At 44.6% G+C, this 21624-nt stretch overlaps 1 protein-coding gene across 1 annotated transcript in view; it reads left to right on the forward strand.

Annotated features, from left to right (window-relative positions):
- Window positions 1–19491, forward strand: part of LOC124007392 (neuropeptide FF receptor 2-like) — a 45396-nt gene extending 25905 nt beyond the window's left edge. The window contains exon 5 of the mRNA XM_046317903.1: window positions 18700–19491. Coding sequence (XP_046173859.1) covers window positions 18700–19491 — 792 coding nt within the window. The remainder of the gene's footprint in view (window positions 1–18699) is intronic.
- Window positions 19492–21624: the final 2133 nt, after the last annotated feature.

Here is a 21624-nt window from a genome sequence, read left to right on the forward strand (position 1 = left end):
ACACGTGACTTAGGGACGGGCCAATCGCTGACAGCATGGACCTTAGCGGGATCCATCTGAATGCCTTCAGCGGAAATAACAGAACCGAGAAATGTGACAGAGGAGACATGAAAGGCGCACTTCTCAACCTTCACATAGAGACAATTCTCTAAAAGGTGCTGGAGTACACGTCGAACGTGCTGAACATGAATCTCGAGTGACGGTGAAAAAATCAGGATATCGTCAAGGTAAACGAAAACAAAGATGTTCAGCATGTCTCTCAGTACATCATTCACTAATGCCTGAAAGACAGCTGGAGCATTAGCGAGACCGAACGGCAGAACCCGGTATTCAAAATGCCCTAACGGAGTGTTAAACGCCGTTTTCCACTCGTCCCCCTCCCTGATGCGCACAAGATGGTAAGCGTTACGAAGGTCCAACTTAGTAAAGAACCTGGCTCCCTGCAGAATCTCGAAGGCTGACGACATAAGGGGAAGCGGATAACGATTCTTAACCGTTATGTCATTCAGCCCTCGATAATCCACGCAGGGGCGCAGAGTACCGTCCTTCTTCTTAACAAAAAAAAAACCCTCTCCGGCGGGAGAGGAAGAAGGCACAACGGTACCGGTGTCGAGAGAAACAGACAGATAATCTTCGAGAGCCTTACGTTCGGGAGCCGACAGAGAGTATAGTCTACCCCGGGGGGGAGTGGTCCCCGGAAGGAGATCAATACAACAATCATACGACCGGTGAGGAGGAAGGGAGGTGGCTCTGGACCGACTGAAGACCGTGCGCAGATCATGATATTCCTCCGGCACTCCTGTCAAATCACCAGGTTCCTCCTGAGAAGAGGGGACAGAAGAAACAGGAGGGATAGCAGACATTAAACATTTCACATGACAAGAAACGTTCCAGGATAGGATAGAATTACTAGACCAATTAATAGAAGGATTATGACACACTAGCCAGGGATGACCCAAAACAACAGGTGTAAAAGGTGAACGAAAAATCAAAAAAGAAATGGTCTCACTGTGGTTACCAGATACTGTGAGGGTTAAAGGTAGTGTTTCACATATTATACTGGGGAGGGGACTACCATCCAAGTCGAACATGGGCGTGGACTCCCCTAACTGTCTGAGAGGAATGTCATGTTTCCGAGCCCATGCTTCGTCCATAAAACAGCCCTCAGCCCCAGAGTCTATCAAGGCACTGCAGGAAGCTGCCGAACCGGTCCAGCGTAGATGGACCGCCAAGGTAGTACAGGATCTTGATGGAGAGACCTGAGTAGTAGCGCTCACCAGTAGCCCTCCGCTTACTGATGAGCTCTGGCCTTTTACTGGACATGAAAAGACAAAATGTCCAGCAGAACCGCAATAGAGACAGAGGCGGTTGGTGATTCTCCGTTCCCTCTCCTTAGTCGAGATGCGAATACCTCCCAGCTGCATGGACTCAACACCTGAGCCAGTGGGAAGAGATGGTTGTGATGCGGAGAGGGGAAACACTGTTAACGCGAGCTCTCTTCCACGAGCTCGGTGACGAAGATCTACCCGTCGTTCTATGCGGATGGCGAGTTCAATCAAAGAATCCACGCTGGAAGGAACCTCCCGGGAGAGAATCTCATCCTTAACCTCAGCGTGGAGTCCCTCCAGAAAACGAGCGAGCAACGCCGGCTCGTTCCAGTCACTGGAGGCAGCAAGAGTGCGAAACTCTATAGAGTAATCCGTTATGGATCGATCACCTTGACATAGGGAAGCCAGGGCCCTGGAAGCCTCCTTCCCAAAAACTGAACGATCAAAAACCCGTATCATCTCCTCTTTAAAGTTCTGATACTCGTTAGTACACTCAGCCCTTGCCTCCCAGATAACCGTGCCCCACTCACGAGCCCGTCCAGTAAGGAGAGATATAACGTAGGCGATACGAACTCTATCCCTAGAGTATGTGTTGGGCTGGAGAGAGAACACAATATCACACTGGGTGAGAAAGGAGCGGCATTCAGTGGGCTGCCCAGAGTAACACGGTGGGTTATTAATTCTTGGTTCCGGAGACTCAGGAAGTAGCTGGTGGCTTGAGACGGAGATTGTGAAACTGTCTTGAGAGATCGGAGACCTGAGCGGCCAGGGTCTCAACGGCATGATGAGCAGCAGACACTTCCTGCTCGTGTCTGCCGAGCATCGCTCCCTGGATCTCGACGGCTGAGTTGCGAGGATCCGTAGTCGCTGGGTCCATTCGTGGTCGGATCCTTCTGTTATGCAGGTGAAGTGAGGACCCAAAAGCGACTTAACAGAAACAGAGTTTATTCAAGTCCACAACAGAAAACGACAAATCCCGAATCCATAACAGAAATCCTCTAGTCTGTAGAGGGGAAGGACAGGAGAAGCGGCCACAGACTGCAGGTCGCTTCGGGTAGGCGCAGGCCGTAGCTGACAGAGACACCTGCTCACACGCAGCATCTGATGAAGGCAAAAACACGACAGGACGGAACAAGAACACAGTACAGCAAACAAGGATCCGACAAGGACAGAAGCGGAAACAGAGGGAGAAATAGGGACTCTAATCAGAGGGCAAAATAGGGGACAGGTGTGAAAGAGTAAACGAGGTAGTTAGGAGAATGAGGAACAGCTGGGAGCAGGAACGGAACGATAGAGAGAGAGAGAGAGAGAGAGGGAGAGAGATAGAGAGAGGGAAAGAACCTAATAAGACCAGCAGGGGGAAACAAATAGAAGAGAAAGCACAGGGACAAGACATGACAATCTATGACAAAACATGACACCGCGCCCAATCACAGTAAGTTTCCCGAGATTCACCGACAAGGAATGAGTCCTACGGGCGGCAAAAATCAACACCATTACAGTGGGTAATGCCAAACTCACCTTACACCAGAATCAGTCAGTTGGAATACGACGAAAGCGTAGAGAGTTTGACGAGGTGAAGAAACACTTCATTGACCGAGGCATCTTGAGGGGATTCAAATACCCAAACGAGCTCAGGATTATTCACGGTGGGACCATGCAACACTTCAAAACTCCCAAAGAGGAAAAACGTTTTTTGAAGGACAATCCTGGCCACTGAGAAATAGACCAATAACTGAAACATTTACATTTACATTTAAGTCATTTAGCAGACGCTCTTATCCAGAGCGACTTACAAATTGGTGCATTCACCTTATGACATCCAGTGGAACAGCCACTTTACAATAGTGCATCTAAATCTTTTAAGGGGGGGGGGTATAAGGATTACTTTATCCTATCCTAGGTATTCCTTAAAGAGGTGGGGTTTCAGGTGTCTCCGGAAGGTGGTGATTGACTCCGCTGTCCTGGCGTCGTGAGGGAGTTTGTTCCACCATTGGGGGGCCAGAGCAGCGAACAGTTTTGACTGGGCTGAGCGGAAACTGTACTTCCTCAGTGGTAGGGAGGCGAGCAGGCCAGAGGTGGATGAACGTGATTACTGTTATTACTAATGGAGGTAAGACAACATATAGCCACCATCCAATGACCCACCCGCCACCCTAAATGTCATTATAGCCGTCTATTTTTTATACATTTTAGTTTAGCTGAGAGAGGGATATGCCCTATAGCCTAACCCAGGCCTACTAACGTTTTAGCCTACTTTTTTATGTCAAGTGAGAAAATTTACAATTTACAGCCTGTTATATTGTCTGTAGAACATATTCTGTAGGCTTCTTGGCAGACAAAGTGATCAGATACTGTCAATTTATTTTAGGCCTATAACCTACTTTTTATGTGTAATTTATAATTTTCACATAGGCCTTTACCACTGATAGGTCTGTAGATATGTCGTAATTGTCAGGCTAACGAGAGGCTCAGTGTGTACATTTTATGCCTAAGTATGTAGCTATAGTTTGATTACTGTTCAATGACGTTGACTAGTACCTTAAATTACTGATATGGAACTGCCATGGCCTATGTCATGCAATAAAATTGAAAAAGAATCTGTGCTCACAAAAAGGAAAAAGTAGACATTGCGCTATTACAAGAGATGCACCTCTGTGATTTTTATTTATTTATTTATTTCACCTTTATTTAACCAGGTAGGCAAGTTGAGAACAAGTTCTCATTTACAATTGCAACCTGGCCAAGATAAAGCAAAGCAGTTCGACACATACAACAACACAGAGTTACACATGGAGTAAAACAAACATATATAGTCAATAATACAGTAGAAACAAGTCTATATACGATGTGAGAGAATGAGGTGAGATAAGGGAAGTAAGGGCAAAAAAAGGCCACGGTGGCAAAGTAAATAAAATATAGCAGGTAAAACACTGGAATGGTAGATTTGCATTGGAAGAAATGTGCAAAGTAGAAATAAAATTAATGGGGTGCAAAGGAGCAAAATAAACAAATCAATAAAATAAATACAGTAGGGAAAGAGGTAGTTTTTTGGGCTAAATTATAGATGGGCTATGTACAGGTGCAGTAATCTGTGAGCTGCTCTGACAGCTGGTGCTTAAAGCTAGTGAGGGAGATAAGTGTTTCCAGTTTCAGAGATTTTTGTAGTTTGTTCCAGTCATTGGCAGCAGAGAACTGGAAGGAGAGGCAGCCAAAGAAAGAATTGGTTTTGGGGGTGACCAGAGAGATATACAGTGCCTTGCGAAAGTATTCGGCCCCCTTGAACTTTGCGACCTTTTGCCACATTTCAGGCTTCAAACATAAAGATATAAAATTGTATTTTTTTGTGAAGAATCAACAACAAGTGGGACACAATCATGAAGTGGAACGACATTTATTGGATATTTCAAACTTTTTTAACAAATCAAAAACTGAAAAATTGGCCGTGCAAAATTATTCAGCCCCCTTAAGTTAATACTTTGTAGCGCCACTTTTTGCTGTGATTACAGCTGTAAGTCGCTTGGGGTATGTCTCTATCAGTTTTGCACATCGAGAGACTGACATTTTTCCCCATTCCTCCTTGCAAAACAGCTCGAGCTCAGTGAGGTTGGATGGGGTGCATTTGTGAACAGCAGTTTTCAGTTCTTTCCACAGATTCTCGATTGGATTCAGGTCTGGACTTTGACTTGGCCATTCTAACACCTGGATATGTTTATTTTTGAACCATTCCATTGTAGATTTTGCTTTATGTTTTGGATCATTGTCTTGTTGGAAGACAAATCTCCGTCCCAGTCTCAGGTCTTTTGCAGACTCCATCAGGTTTTCTTCCAGAATGGTCCTGTATTTGGCTCCATCCATCTTCCCATCAATTTTAACCATCTTCCCTGTCCCTGCTGAAGAAAAGCAGGCCCAAACCATGATGCTGCCACCACCATGTTTGACAGTGGGGATGATGTGTTCAGGGTGATGAGTTGTGTTGCTTTTACGCCAAACATAACGTTTTGCATTTTTTCCAAAAAGTTCAATTTTGGTTTCATCTGACCAAAGCACCTGCTTCCACATGTTTGGTCTCCCAGGTGGCTTGTGGCAAACTTTAAACAACACTTTTTATGGATATCTTTAAGAAATGGCTTTCTTCTTTCCACTCTTCCATAAAGGCCAGATTTGTGCAATATACGACTGATTGTTGTCGTATGGACAGAGTCTCCCACCTCAGCTGTAGATCTCAGCTGTAGATCTCTCATCCAGAGTGATCATGGGCCTCTTGGCTGCATCTCTGATCAGTTTTCTCCTTGTATGAACTGAAAGTTTAGAGGGACGGCCAGGTCTTGGTAGATTTGCAGTGGTCTGATACTCCTTCCATTTCAATATTATTGCTTGCACAGTGCTCCTTGGGATGTTTAAAGCTTGGGAAATCTTTTTTATCCAAATCCGGCTTTAAACTTCTTCACAACAGTATCTCGGACCTGCCTGGTGTGTTCCTTGTTCTTCATGATGCTCTCTGCGCTTTTAACGGACCTCTGAGACTATCACAGTGCAGGTGCATTTCTACGGAGACTTGATTACACACAGGTGGATTGTATTTATCATCATTAGTCATTTAGGTCAACATTGGATCATTCAGAGATCCTCACTGAACTTCTGGAGAGAGTTTGCTGCACTGAAAGTAAAGGGGCTGAATAATTTTGCAAGCCCAATTTTTCAGTTTTTGATTTGTTAAAAAGGTTTGAAATATCCAGTAAATGTCGTTCCACTTCATGATTGTGTCCCACTTGTTGATTCTTCACAAAAAAATACAGTTTTATATCTATGTTTGAAGCCTGAAATGTGGCAAAAGGTCGCAAAGTTCAAGGGGGCCGAATACTTTCGCAAGGCACTGTACCTGCTGTAGTGTGTGCTACAGGTGGTGACCAGCGAGCTGAGATAAGGGGGGACTTTAACCTGTTACTCCTACCCCCTACCTTTTCGAACATTCTGTTAAAAATCGCGCAACATTTCAGTGCCCTGCTGCTCATGCCAGGAATATAGTATATGCATATGATTAGTATGTGTGGATAGAAAACACTCAGACGTTTATAAAACTGGTTAAATCACGGCTGTGACTATAACAGAACGTGCGTTTCATTGAAAAGCGCAGGAAAATCTGATCACTGAAAATGGAAATATATATCCATCCGCCACTTCAACCCATTGATAAAGGCGAACCACAATAAATGGGGCTGAGGTTGCAATACCTACAGCTTCCACACGATGTCAACGGTCTTGTCATTTGCCTAGGCTTTGTGTCTTGGTCAAACGAAGAAGAGACAAGCCATTTGTTCAGGTCCCCGACCGGATATTTTGGTTGAGATTTACCCGGACATTATTTCCAGACGGACAGCTAAAGAATATACATCGCCTCGTGATCAATTTGGTCGCTTATTAACGTGTACTAATACCTAAAGTTGCATTACAAAAGTATTTCGAAGTGTTTTGTGAAAGTTTATCGTCAACTTTTTTCATTTAAAAAAATTACTTTACTTTATAAGACGCAATTTTTTTTCGTTTATCACACAGTCTTCATAGATCGATATCTAGGCTATATATGGACCGATTTAATCGGAAAAAAGAGCCAATAGTGATTATGGGACATCTAGGAGTGCCAACAAAGAAGATGGTCAAAGGTAATGAATGTTTTATATTTTATTTGTGCGGTTTGTGTAGCGACGACTATGCTAATTATTTTGTTTACGTCCCCTGCGGGTCTTTTGGGGTGTTACATGCTATCAGATAATAGCTTCTCATGATTTCGCCGAAAAGCATTTAAAAAATCTGACTTGTTGCCTAGATTCACAACGAGTGTAGCTTTAATTCAATACCCTGCATGTGTATTTTAATGAACGTTTGAGTTTTAACTAGTACTATTAGCATTTAGCGTAGCCATTTGCATTTCCAGATGTCTAGATGGGATGCCTGCGTGTCAGGTAGGAGCAAGAGGTTAACTAGCAGGGTCTTGTAGATGACATGGAGCAAGTGGGTTTGGCCACGAGTATGAAGCGAGGGCCAGCCAACGAGAGTGTACAGGTCGCAATGGTGGATAGTATATGGGGCTTTGGTGACAAAACGGATGGCACTGTGATAGACTACATCCAATTTGTTAAGTAAGGTATTGGAGGCTAAATGACATCGCCGAAGTCAAGGATTGGTAGGATGGTCAGTTTTACAATGGTATGTTTGGCAGCATGAGTGAAGGATGCTTTGTTGCAAAATAGGAAGCCAATTCTAGATTTAACTTTGGATTGGAGATATTTGATGTGGGTCTGGAAGGAGAGTTTACAGTCTAGCCAGACACCTAGGTATTTGTAGTTGTCCACGTCTTCTAAGTCAGAGCCGTCCAGAATAGTGATGTTGGACAGGCGGGCAGGTGCAGGCAGCGATCGGTTGAAGAGCATGCATTTAGTTTTACTTGTATTTAAGAGCAATTGGAGGCCACGGAAGGAGAGTTGTAATGGCATTGAAGCTTGCCTGGAGGGTAGTTAACACAGTTTCCAAAGAAGGGCCAGAAGTATACAGAATGGTGTCATCTGCGTAGAGGTGGATCAGAGACTCACCAGCAGCAAGAGCGACATCATTGATGTATACAGAGAAGAGAGTCGGTCCAAGAATTGAACCCTGTGGCACCCCCATAGAGACTGCCAGAGGTCCGGACAACAGACCCTCCAATTTGACACACTGAACTCTATCAGAGAAGTAGACCAGGCGAGGCAATCATTTGAGAAACCAAGGCTGTCGAGTCTGCCGATGAGGATGTGGTGATTGACAGTCGAAAGCCTTGGCCAGATCAATGAATACGGCTGTGCTGTTATGTTTCTTATCGATGGTGGTTAAGATATCGTTTAGGACTTTGAGCGTGGCTGAGGTGCACCCATGACCAGCTCTGAAACCAGATTGCATAGCAGAGAGGGTATGGTGAGATTCGAAATGGTCAGTAATCTGTTTGTTGACTTGGCTTTCGAAGACCTTAGATATAGGTATGTAGCAGTTTGGGTCAAGAGTGTCCCCCCCCCTTTGAAGAGGGGGATGACCGCAGCTGCTTTCCAATCTTTGGGAATCTCAGACGATACGAAAGAGAGGTTGAACAGGCTAGTAATACGGCTGGCAACAATTTCGGCAGATCATTTTTAGAAAGAAAGGGTCCAGATTGTCTAGCCCGGCTGATTTGTAGGGGTTCCAGATTTTGCAGCTCTTTCAGAACATCAGCTGAGTGGATATGGGAGAAGGAGAAATGGGGAAGGCTTGGGAGAGTTTCTGTGGGGGGGTGCAGTGCTGTTGACCGGGGTAGGGGTAGCTAGGTGGAAAGCATGGCCAACTGTAGAAAAATGCTTATTGAAGTTCTCAATATAGTGAATTTATCAGTGGTGACTGTTTCCTATCTTCAGTACAGTGTGCAGCTGGGAGGAGGTGTTCTTATTCTCCATGGACTTTACAGTGTCCGAAAACTTTTTTGAGTTAGTGGTGCAGGAAGCAAATTTCTGCTTGAAAAAGCTAGCCTTTGCTTTTACATTTACATTTACATTTAAGTCATTTAGCAGACGTTCTTATCCAGAGCGACTTACAAATTGGTGCATTCACCTTATGACATCCAGTGGGACAGTCACTTAACAATAGTGCATCTAAAACTTAGGGGGGGTGGGGTGAGAGGGATTACTTAACCTATCCTAGGTATTCCTTAAAGAGGTGGGGTTTCAGGTGTCTCCGGAAGGTGGTGATTGACTCCGCTGTCCTGGCGTCGTGAGGGAGTTTGTTCCACCATTGGGGGGGCCAGGGCAGCGAACAGTTTTGACTGGGCTGAGCGGGAGCTGTACTTCCTCAGTGGTAGGGAGGCGAGCAGGCCAGAGGTGGATGAACGCAGTGCCCTTGTTTGGGTGTAGGGCCTGATCAGAGCCTGGAGGTACTGAGGTGCCGTTCCCCTCACAGCTCCGTAGGCAAGCACCATGGTCTTGTAGCGGATGCGAGCTTCAACTGGAAGCCAGTGGAGAGAACGGAGGAGCGGGGTGACGTGAGAGAACTTGGGAAGGTTGAACACCAGACGGGCTGCGGCGTTCTGGATGAGTTGAAGGGGTTTAATGGCACAGGCAGGGAGCCCAGCCAACAGCGGGAGTTGCAGTAATCCAGACGGGAGATGACAAGTGCCTGGATTAGGACCTGCGCCGCTTCCTGTGTGAGGCAGGGTCGTACTCTGTGGATGTTGTAGAGCATGAACCTACAGGAACGGGCCACCGCCTTGATGTTAGTTGAGAACGACAGGGTGTTGTCCAGGATCACGCCAAGGTTCTTGGCGCTCTGGGAGGAGGACACAATGGAGTTGTCAACCGTGATGGCGAGATCATGGAACGGGCAGTCCTTCCCGGGAGGAAGAGCAGCTCCGTCTTGCCGAGGTTCAGCCCGGGAGTGGTGATCCGATCCACACTGATATGTCTGCCAGACATGCAGAGATGCTTCGCCACCTGGTCATCAGAAGGGGGAAAGGAGAAGATTAATTGTGTGTCGTCTGCATAGCAATGATAAGAGAGACCATGTGAGGTTATGACAGAGCCAAGTGACTTGGTGTATAGCGAGAATAGGAGAGGGCCAAGAACAGAGCCCTGGGGGACACCAGTGGTGAGTGCGTGGTGAGGAGACAGATTCACGCCACCTGGTAGGAGCACCTGTCAGGTGGACGCAATCTGCCAGACAGATGCCCAACTCGGAGAGGGTGGAGAGGAGGATCTGATGGTTCACAGTATCCAGCCGATAGATCTAGAAGGATGAGAGCAGAGGAGGCGAGTTAGCTTTAGCAGTGCGGAGGGCCTCCGGAAAGGGAGAGAGTCTCCTAGATGACTAGTCTTGAAACCTGTGATTTGGATCAAGAAGGTCATTCAGAGAGAGATAGCGGGAGAGCTGGCAATTCAAGAGTTTTGGAGAGAAAAGAAAGAAGGGATACTGGTCTGTAATTGTTGACATCGGAGGGATCGAGTGACAGAGCCAAGTGAACTCAGGGATGGTTGATGATGAGGTAGGGGAGAAGGTCTCCGGAGAAAGAGAGGAGGGATGCAGAGGTCAGGAGAGGGTTGTTGAGGCCAAATCAAGATCTGGGAGAAGGTTTGAGCGGAGGGAAGAGCAGATGATAGGGAAGTGTGAGCAGAAGCGGTGGAGTTTGACTTAGAAACGAGGATCGGATGTCGTCGACCATCTTTTCAAAATGGTGTGGGAGGTGTTGGATGAGACGGAGACTTGGAGGAGGGAGTTGCAATGAGGTTAGTGGAAGAACAGCATCTAGGTGATGAGGCAGAGAGACAGAGGAGGAAAATGGAGGCAGAGAGGAAAGAGTCAAAGGTAGACCGCAGGGGAGGTTAAAGGAAGGTGAGTCCGTCCTCAGGAAAGGAGCTTAGGGAAGGCATCGGCCTGGAGGATCCTGGAGGGCGATAAATGATAAGGATGTTAAGCTTGGAAAGGGTTGAGTAACTGGAGGGATAGACAGATGGGTAAGAGGAGAAAGAGAATGACTTGGACCACCCCGCTGACCAGACGGTGTAGGGTAGCAGTGTTGTCTGTGGTGATCCATGTTTCCGTCAGTGAGGCAGAGGGAGGCATAGGCTGAGATGAACTCTGCCTTGTTGACCGCAGATTGGCAGTTCAGAGGCTACCGGAGACCTGGAACTCCACGTGGGTCGTGCGCGCTGGGACCACCAGAGTAGGGTGGAAAGCGGTGAGGAGCGTTTGTATGGTCTGTGCAGAGGGAGAGAACAGGGATAAACAGACACATAGTTGACAGGCTACAGAAGAGGCAGCTAATGCAAAGGAGATTGGAATGACAAGTGGACTACACGTCTCGAATGTTCAGAGGTCTACGAGCAAGAATCTTATTGACTAAAATGATTAAAATGATACAGTACTGCTAAGCTGGCAGTAGGAATGCTTATTGAGTGTAGGCTAGCGAACCTAGAAAATCGCTCTAGACTACACAATTATCTTTGATACAAAGACTGCTATGTAGCTAGCTAAGTAGCTAGCTACGATCAAACAAATCAAACCGTTGTACTGTAATGAAATGAAGTGAAAATGTGATACAACCTGTGAATGCGACCGGGTAGTTGAGTTCTATACAGAAGTCAACGTTGAGCAGAATAGATAGGTGGGAGAAGGTTTGAGCGTTGGATGGAAGAGGAGAGAGTAGCTAGCTGTTGGCTACAAGGCAGTGGTCGGAGACTTGGAGCAGAGTCACCTAGTAAAGATGAGGTCGTTAGTAGGAAGGTGAGAGGGTGAGGTCAAAAGACAAATCAAAGCTGGCTAGCTAAAAGGAGCCAAGGCATCGGTAAATTAAGATAATCACTGTGACAGCATGGAATTCTAAGACTACACACCCCGCTAAACCTAAACAACACAATTATCTTTTCCGGTGCCATACGGAGGGAGGCATGATAACTCTGCCTTGTTGAAGACAGCAAAGACAGCTACCACCAGAGTAGGGTGGCCGCGGCCAGCTAGCTAGACACTAAACTAATGCAAAGGAGATCAAGTGGACTCAGTTGTTCAGAGTGTAATAGTTTTCCCAGTGCAGCTAATCAGTGGACGTTTGTACTGTAATGAAATGAAGTGAAAATGTGATACAACCTGTGAATGCTATACAGAAGACGTTGGCTAGCGTTGGCTAGCTGTTGGCTAGCTAGCAGAGTCACCTACGTTAAGGACGGGCTAGCTAACCTCGGTAAATTAAGATAATCACTCTAAGACTACACACTAAACCTAAACAACACAATTATCTTGGATACGATGATACGAAGACAGCAAAGACAGCTATGTAGCTAGCTAACACTAAACTAATCAAGTCGTTCAGTTGAGTGTAATAGTTTTCCCAGTGCAGCTAATCAGTGGACGTTAGCTGAATGATACAGTAGACTACGTTAGGACGGCGAAATACGATAATTACGCAATTATCTTTGATACAAAGACGGCTATGTAGCTAGCTGAGAGGAAATTGCTAGGATAAGACAAATCAAACCGTTGTGATATAATGAAATATAATGAAAAAGTTATACTACCCGTTGGAGCGACGTGCAGATGCGACCACTCGCTCCAACCGCCTGTGTATATTGATTTCTAGTTTCCCTAAAAAGCTGCATATCATGGGGGCTGTTCGATGCTAATGCAGAACGCCATAGGATGTTTTTGTGTTGGTTAAGGGCAGCCAGGTCTGGGGAGAACCAAGGGCTATATCTGTTCCTGGTTCTACATTTCTTGAATGGGGCATACTTATTTAAGATGGTTAGGAAGGCATTTAAAAAACAAAAACAGGCATCCTCTACTGACGGGATGAGATCAATATCCTTCCAGGATAACCCGGCCAGGTCGATTAGAAAGGCCTGCTCGCTGAAGTGTTTCAGGCAGCATTTGACAGTGAGGAGTGGAGGTCGTTTGACTCCTGACCCATTACGGATGCAGGCAATGAGGCAGTGATCGCTGAGATCTTGTTTGAAGACAGCAGACGTGTATTTAGAGGGCAAGTTGGAGGGTGCCCATGTTTACGGCTTTGGGGAGGTACTTGGTAGGTTCATTGATAATTTGTGTGAGCAGCCGATTAAGACAGCTAACGATTAGTGGGCCGCAGATGGGCATTCAGGTAACGTCGCGACGGAGGAGCCAGCTGGATAACTCCCTCGGGCAGATAATGTCTGTAGTCCAGTTGTGAAGGCCCGGTGGGGCTCCTCTTTGGCAGTAAAAAGGGTCCGGATAGGTAATTGTAGCCAAGGTGTGGTTGATGGACTCTTCAGCTGGCTAGCTCTGGAATAATTGATGTTTGCTCCGGGGTCGACGTAAGCCGATAGTCACACGGATAGCAGCTAGCTAGCTGCAAGACCCAGGTATAAATGTCCAGAGCTTGCGGTATATATAAATTGGTGATGCGGGTTGCAGGAGAGTGTTTTGAAGATGAGTTTATGGAAAAGAAAAAAAATATATATAAAAAGGTATGCGAAGAATGTTGTAAATATATATATGTATATGGGACACGACAAGACGAGGACAAAGGACGTCTGACTGCTATGCCATCTTGGTGAATACAAAATTATGATGCAGAACATGCTAAACTCCGCAGATCTTGGGTGGGACAGGTATATTTCTTATCTTTCAAATCTAACAGTAGAGGCACAGCCATACTTATCCATAAGCATGTTCGATTCATAATTGACAAAAACATATGTGATCCAGAGGGGTGATTATTTCTGATAACTGGGTTACTGTATGGGCAGATAATTACTATCATAAATATACACTGCTCAAAAAATAAAGGGAACACTTAAACAACACAATGTAACTCCAAGTCAATCACACTTCTGTGAAATCAAACTGTCCACTTAGGAAGCAACACTGATGACAATAAATTTCACATGCTGTTGTGCAAATGGAATAGACAACAGGTGGAAATTATAGGCAATTAGCAAGACACCCCCAATAAAGGAGTGGTTCTGCAGGTGGTTACCACAGACCACTTCTCAGTTCCTATGCTTCCTGGCTGATGTTTTGGTCACTTTTGAATGCTGGTGGTGCTTTCACTCTAGTGGTAGCATGAGACGGAGTCTTACAACCCACACAAGTGGCTCAGGTAGTGCAGCTCATCCAGGATGGCACTTCAATGCGAGCTGTGGCAAGACTGTGCGAGCTGTGTCTGTCAGCGTAGTGTCCAGAGCATGGAGGCGCTACCAGGAGACAGGCCAGTACATCAGGAGACGTGGAGGAGGCCGTAGAAGGGCAACAACCCAGCAGCAGGACCGCTACCTCCGCCTTTGTGCAAGGAGGAGCAGGAGGAGCACTGCCAGAGCCCTGCAAAATGACCTCCAGCAGGCCACAAATGTGCATGTGTCTGCTCAAACGGTCAAAAACAGATTCCATGAGGGTGGTATGAGGGCACGACGTCCAGAGAACATCAAGATTGGCAAATTTGCCACTGGCGCCCTGTGCTCTTCATAGATGAAAGCAGGTTCACACTGAGCACGTGACAGATGTGACAGAGTCTGGAGACGCCATGAAGAACGTTCTGCTGCCTGCAATATCCTCCAGCATGACCGGTTTGGCGGTGGGTCAGTCATGGTGTGGGATGGCATTTCTTTGGGGGGCCGCACAGCCCTCCATGTGCTCGCCAGAGGTAGCCTGACTGCCATTAGGTACCGAGATGAGCTCCTCAGACCCCTTGTGAGACCATATGCTGGTGCTGTTGGCCCTGGGTTCCTCCTAATGCAAGACAATGCTAGACCTCATGTAGCTGGAGTGTGTCAGCAGTTCCTGCAAGAGGAAGGCATTGATGCTATGGACTGGCCCGCCCGTTCCCCAGACCTGAATCCAATTGAGCACATCTGGGACATCATGTCTCGCTCCCTGCACCACAGACTGTCCAGGAGTTGGCGGATGCTTTAGTCCAGGTCTGGGAGGAGATCCCTCAGGAGACCATCTGCCACCTCATCAGGAACATGCCCAGGTGTTGTAGGGAGGTCATACAGGCACGTGGATGCCACACATACTACTGAGCCTCATTTTGACTTGTTTTAAGGACATTACATCAAAGTTGGATCAGCCTGTAGTGTGGGTTTCCACTTTAATTTTGTGTGTGACTCCAACTCCAGACCTCCATGGGTTGACACATTTGATTTCCATTGATCATTTTCGTGTGATTTTGTTGTCAGCACATTCAACTATGTAAAGAAAAAAGTACTTAAGAAGAATATTTCATTCATTCAGATCTAGGATGTGTTATTTTAGTGTTCCCTTTATTTTTTTGAGTAGTGTATATGCATTTAAAACATACTCCTGCTTTCATGTCAAAAAAGATAACCCTGTTCAACAAGCATTGTGTTTCCTTTGGAGTGCTGGCTGGAGATTTTAATTGTACCCTTAACTTAACCCTTAAATCTCAAGTCCCCACCACAAACCCTAGATCGGCAAAGATGTTGAACTCTCTTACTAAAGACATGGGACTGATAGATATCTGGAGAGACAAATAGCTCATCGATACATACTACTCCAAAGTCCATAACTCCTACTCTCGGATAGATTACATTTTTATCCCAAAGATTTTCGTAAATTCTGCCACTTGTACAATCGGACCCATAGCACTTTCAGATCACACCTTTGTCCGCCTCCGCTTTGACCTCTGTAAAAACGTACTGAGCTGGAAATTCAACACCTCCATGTTATCAAACAAATCATTCCATACATTGGTTACTACATGGATAGACAACTCCACACAAGACAACAAAGACTCCTGTATCTCCGGCCACAATATGGGATGCTGCCAAAGCCACACTAAGAGGTCAACTGACTGACCTCTTAGTGTGGCGGCAGGTAGCCTAGTGGTTAGAGCTTTGGGCCAGTAACCGAAAGGTTGCTGGATCGACTCCTGTACCCTGTTGTTCTATCCCTGAACGAGACAGCTAACCCACTGTTCCCCGGTACACCATCATTGTAAATAAGAATTTGTTCTTAAACTGACTTGCCTGGTAAAATAATTGCATCTGCTTTCTCTAAGAAAAAAGCAATGGAAGCACACAGGTTAGATCTTGAGAGGGAGCTGGAATTCTATGAAAAAGTAGATAAACACTCCCCAGACAGCACCTCCTGGAGTCAACTTAAAAAAGCAAAACTACTTGGGAGATAAAAAACAAGTTTTCTTTAATTAATACCATGAGTATAACAATAAGCCTAGCAATAGGCCTAGCAGATTTCTTGCATACCAATTAAAAAAAGATCAGTCATGGCCATCCAAACAGCAGATGATGAGGTCACATATGATCCAAATAAGATAAATGAAACTTTTCATGATGTTTACTGCAAATTATATCCTTCTGAGAGAAAACATATGTATGCAGAACTCCATTCCTTCTTAGAGGGAATCTCGCTACCAAAACGATCAGAGACCGACCAAAAAGATCTCAATTCCCCCTTCCCTCTTGAGGAGGTCCTAGAGGCAATTGTTTCCCAGAGTTCTACAAAACTTTTTTTGCCCCAGCTTAGCCCTATTTTCATGCCAATGCTGAATGATTTTTTTTTAAAGCGGAGCACTCCCAGACTCTATGTGCTCAAAAAAGACAAGGACCCTCTATCCTGCTCATCTTTCTGGTCCATAAGCTTGTTGGATTTCGACTACAAAATAATTACCAAATTGCTCGCCAAAAGACCAATCTTCCCAAAATAATAAAAGTGGACCAAACTGGATTTATTAGAGATAGGTACTCTGCTGATAACATTCACTGTCTTTTTGATATTATAGCTCAAGAAAACGCACCAAAGACCCCTGTCCTGCTGGTTTCACTGGATGCTGAGAAGGAATTTCACAGGATGGAGCTGTGCACATTTTGGAGAGATGTGTGGTCACTTGGAGACACCAGTTAGTCCAGCATTTTCCAAACTCGTATTTTTGCCCTAGTACTACACAGCTGATTCTAATAATAAAAGCTTGATGACTAACTGGTGTCTCCAAGTGGCCACACATCTCTCCAAAATGTGCACAGTTCTTAATCATTGAAATCAATGCACTTTTATGACTCAAAGAAGAGTCTTCAACTATAAGGTCATTTTTTGAGCTCTTCTAGCGGTGCCGTTGAGAAACAAGAGCAAGCACACTGGTAGATGTTTCATTTGGAACACAACCCTGCATCCACCCCATCACACATTATAAATCGCAATCTGGGTAAGGTGGCATGATTTGAATGCTTGTTGAATTGCCAACATGACGAGTTAAATTATAAAATACGATCTTGCTGTGTTAGGATTCCAGAGGAAAATTCAGATTGTTATTTTAGTGCGCATAGAAAGGAGTCTTGAGTGCATTCAGGTGCTTGTGCCCTGGCAAATTTTCTTCACAATAAACAGCTCATGCTGTTTTTTGTGTCCACTTTCTCCAAAAACTATCTGCTCTGAATTAAGATGCAAATACATCGGCAGGAAGAATGGGGTGTCAGCTATGACATGACACCTTGAGTTAGAAAAAAAAACGTTTTTAGTTATTGAATTACAGTAATTGAAGTGGATTTATACCCGTTAACGGAATTACATTATGGGTCCCTGATCTGTACTACATTGAAATGCATAATTATGGATATTAATGTCATTCTCTTCATGGTGATGTATCCTAAATAGGTACACAAAGGTAGAAATATGCAATATCATCCACTGCATCTATTGGTATTATTCTACACACTGGCTATTATTCTAATGAGCTCTGACCCCAAACAAGACCCAATTTGGTTGGTCCGCACTGTGAAAATATGTTAGTGCTTGCGTCCATATCAGTTCGCATGAATTTGAGTGGTTACATACAATACATTTTGACAGAATGGTTGTGACAGAGACTGTTGTCGTACTCCCAGGTAAAGCCCTTGCTTCCGGTACCACTGAAGTTGAGATGTGCAGTTTGACTCTTTTTACTGACTTGAGAGTCATGATTCGTTTTTCTGAGTGACTGGTTCATTTTAGTTGTTAGTTTGACCCAATGAATTCTAGGTCCGTGCTATCCGGGGTGCAATTAACCTTCTGCTGCAGTGGGCTAAATCAGGGTCACACAGTGTTTATTGGTAGTCTTAAACAAATCTACTTTGAAATGAAAGCATACACCTCACACACATGGTTATGGCCTTAAAAAAGACACCTGTACAATGTCAGATATAGAGTTTGCATCCCAATATATACCCTGAATATACAAAACATAAAAAATACCTGCTCTTTCCATGACAGACTGACCAGCTGAATCCAGGTGAAAGCTATGATCCCTTACTGATGTCACTTGTTAAATCCACTTCAATCAGTTCAATCCACTTCAAATCCACTTCAATCCACTGCATTCGGAAAGTATTCTGAGCCCTTGACTTTTTCCACATTTTGTAACATTGCAGCCTTATTCTAAAATTGCTTAAAGTCCCCCCCCCACCAAAGCTGTCTGTCCTCTACAGACATGTTTCCCAGCTGAGTTGCCCCAGTCAGATCCAGAGCCTTCACCTGGTGTAACGTCACAGGCAAAATTACAGGTTCTGTCATGCACTTGAGGGGCGTTGCTTACGAACGCACATTTTTTTTCTCTAGCAGTCCGTGGGGAATTGTTTTACCTTCTTTGGGAGTATTGCAATCCAATCTACAAGGAGTGTGTATTATAGTTTATTGGCACATTTAAACCAAATTTACCTTGCAACATGGTCTTTAAGGTGTTTGAGTAGGCATCAGAGCAATTTATTTTTTGTGTGACTGTCACTTTGTATGTATTATAGTGTGTTGTATGCTGCAAAATTACTGGCCAAATTGCCTCATTGAGGACATTAAAGTCAATTTAAATTAAATTAATCTAGTTTAAAAAAATCTAATCTTATCCAAGGTGACCAAGGAGCAGCGTGTCCTGATTCTACTGGGGGACAGCTACAACAGCACACGCCCAATCTACTGGTGTCGTGAGAACTGGCCCAATCAGGAAATGAGGAAGATCTACACCACCGTCCTCTTTGCTAACATCTACCTAGCCCCACTGTCACTCATTGTCATCATGTACGTCCGCATCGGATTCACACTCTTCAAGATGGCTGTACCCGCCTCGGGCCGTGGAATCAGTAGTGGCAGCAGCGGTGGGACGAAGCCCGGCCTGGACAACCACCGTCAGACGGTGTCGAAGAAGAAGAAGAGGGTGATCAAGATGCTGCTGATGGTGGCATTGCTTTTCATCCTGTCGTGGCTGCCGCTCTGGACGTTGATGATGCTGAGTGACTACGCCAGCCTGACAGCGAGCCAGCACCGTGTCATCAACATCTACGTGTACCCGTTGGCCCACTGGCTGGCCTTCTTCAACTCCTCCGTCAACCCCATCATCTACGGCTTCTTCAATGAGAACTTCCGCCGGGGGTTCGAGGCCGCGTTTAAGTTCCAGCTGTGCGTCGCCTACATGGAGCGCCAGATGATCTACTCGCGTCGTATCCAAGGCAACGCAGTGTTACCTGAGAACCTGCATCTGCCCACCAGGCCCGGCTCGGCAGGGTCAGGATTGGCTTTGGTGAACGGGAAGGGGCTGGGCCGGGAGGAAGTTGTCGGGCGGACGTCAGGCGAGAGGTCGTCGGGGAGCAACATGAAGGAGCATGATCTGATCATGGAGGACCTGGAGAAGGTATCCCAGATTTAAACATGTCATACTGTATGTGCCATTGGGACATGTATTCAGATAACCTGGAGATTGTATCCCATATTTAAAAATTACAGTTAAACATTTGTACTGTTGCATGCACTGTAATACACATACATGTAATGTACCTATATTGTGCAATATACATTAAGGACACAGAGAGGACACAGGCGGTGGGTGTTCCAAATCGCACCATATTGCACTACTTTTTACCAGGGCCCATTTGGGACGCAAACGCTGTGAAGGTATTATATCAGAGAGTCAAACCAACCACATAGAGAGAGGCCCTTGAGGGTAAACTTGACTCTTTAGGAATATTTTAAAATATGATTCTTTCCCCACAGCACAATATCTTGTTTTGTTGGTTTATTATGTGATTAGTCACCCATTCACATCTTGGTATAGCATAAGCATGTACTATCCCAGTAACAAAATTCCATTGGAAACACATCTAAAATACTTTTTCTTTTTCAGAAGTTGACGTTATGTTAATTTTAGGTTCTGAATGAAAGGTGAAAATACGTATGTTTCAGGTGTTGGAAATACGTATTTTCTTGACATTGAAAACTTATTTTCTGGACTTTAAAATCAGGCTCATTTTCTATTCTGAAGGAAAGTAGAAAAGACGTATTTTCCAGACGTTGAAATCAGGTATATTTTTGATTCTGAAAGTTGAAAGTACATATTTTGAGACCATTGAGAGACTGATTGTGGAAACAGGGAAGATGATTACTAGTGAATTGTTTTCTTGCTTTCCTGATTTTTACATTTACAATAATTAATTTGCCTTCTGCAAAATAAATGACTAATGCATAGTTATAAGGGGTTGGACTCGGTTCAGGGAACAGAGACGAAAACTGAAAAATAATGTCATTTTTTGAAGAACAGAAATGGAACCGGTTACGAAAGTGATCTATAGTGTTCTGAAACAACCATGATTTAAAATCATTGGGAACTGGTTATTAACGTTATTTTACATTCCGAGCATTTTTTCTTCAGTCCCACAAAAAAATGACATCAATGACATCTATGCAAAGCACTCACTCTGTCAACCAGAAACGTCTCCTCACATTGTCTGTCTGCCTGCCAGCTAGTTTTCTAGGGTAGTTAATGATACTCTAGTTATCAAGTTTCACATTGGATTTATTATCAACTTTAAGGTTAGATGTGTTTTAAATTCTGGTGTTGCTGCACACACATACATGTCAGCTAGCTCTGGTCCAGGGCGTTGAGCTAGCCTCGTTGTTGAGCCAAGTCTCGGATGTTCACAGTTCCTCCATATTAACTCTTAAAACGTCCTCCATGTCCACCTGTCTCTCTCGCTCTCTCTCTCTCTCCACACCCCGCTAAAATTTGAGTCGCATCTTGCTCCCTACACTTGTCTGTCCGTTAATCAGGGCCAGCCTTAGGCATAAGCCACATAAGTGAACACTTAGTGCCCCGTAAACTTGGTAAGTTAGTCTAACCAGCCATCCAAACTTAGTCATTGATGTTATTAGTCACTCAGATATCATATTTCAGTGAATATGTCCTATAATTACTTACAATATGAGTGAAATAGTTTTAATGAATTTTTTAATGAAGTATGTTAAAAAGCTGCTTGTGTTGGAATGGTGTAGCATACCTCAACATCAGAATGGTGTCATTAATAATATTCATGCGAGTAGACCACTGATTGGCCAGCTCATCCTAATCAGGTGTAAGACATCATATAGCAAGCATTGTAAAAAGTTTTGAGTTGGGGTTTTTCTCCAATTTATGCTTTGGCCACAAAATATAGGACGAGTCATCAACATTTCCTGGGTATGAGTTAACAGAATATGTTAACTTTTAAAAGTGAGACAGTTACAGTTACTTTAACATGGCATAAGTCATGGCAAAATGTGATTGCAAAATGAGTAGAATTGCAGTATATTACTTATAACATTTCTAAATCTTCTCTCCACCCCATGGCAAAATGTATAGAATTGCAGCAAACTTGCTTTAAAACGGCAACTTTTTCACTACACCCCATGGAAAATGTGTAAAATTGCAGGATATTAACTCCACAAAATAAATACTCTCCACTGTCAAGATGGGGGCCCTCGAGGTATGTGGTGGTGGGGGGGGGGGTTAAATGTCACAAGTTAAAAA

This window comes from Oncorhynchus gorbuscha, linkage group LG20, assembly GCF_021184085.1.
Source record: "Oncorhynchus gorbuscha isolate QuinsamMale2020 ecotype Even-year linkage group LG20, OgorEven_v1.0, whole genome shotgun sequence".
Lineage (NCBI taxonomy): Eukaryota > Metazoa > Chordata > Actinopteri > Salmoniformes > Salmonidae > Oncorhynchus > Oncorhynchus gorbuscha.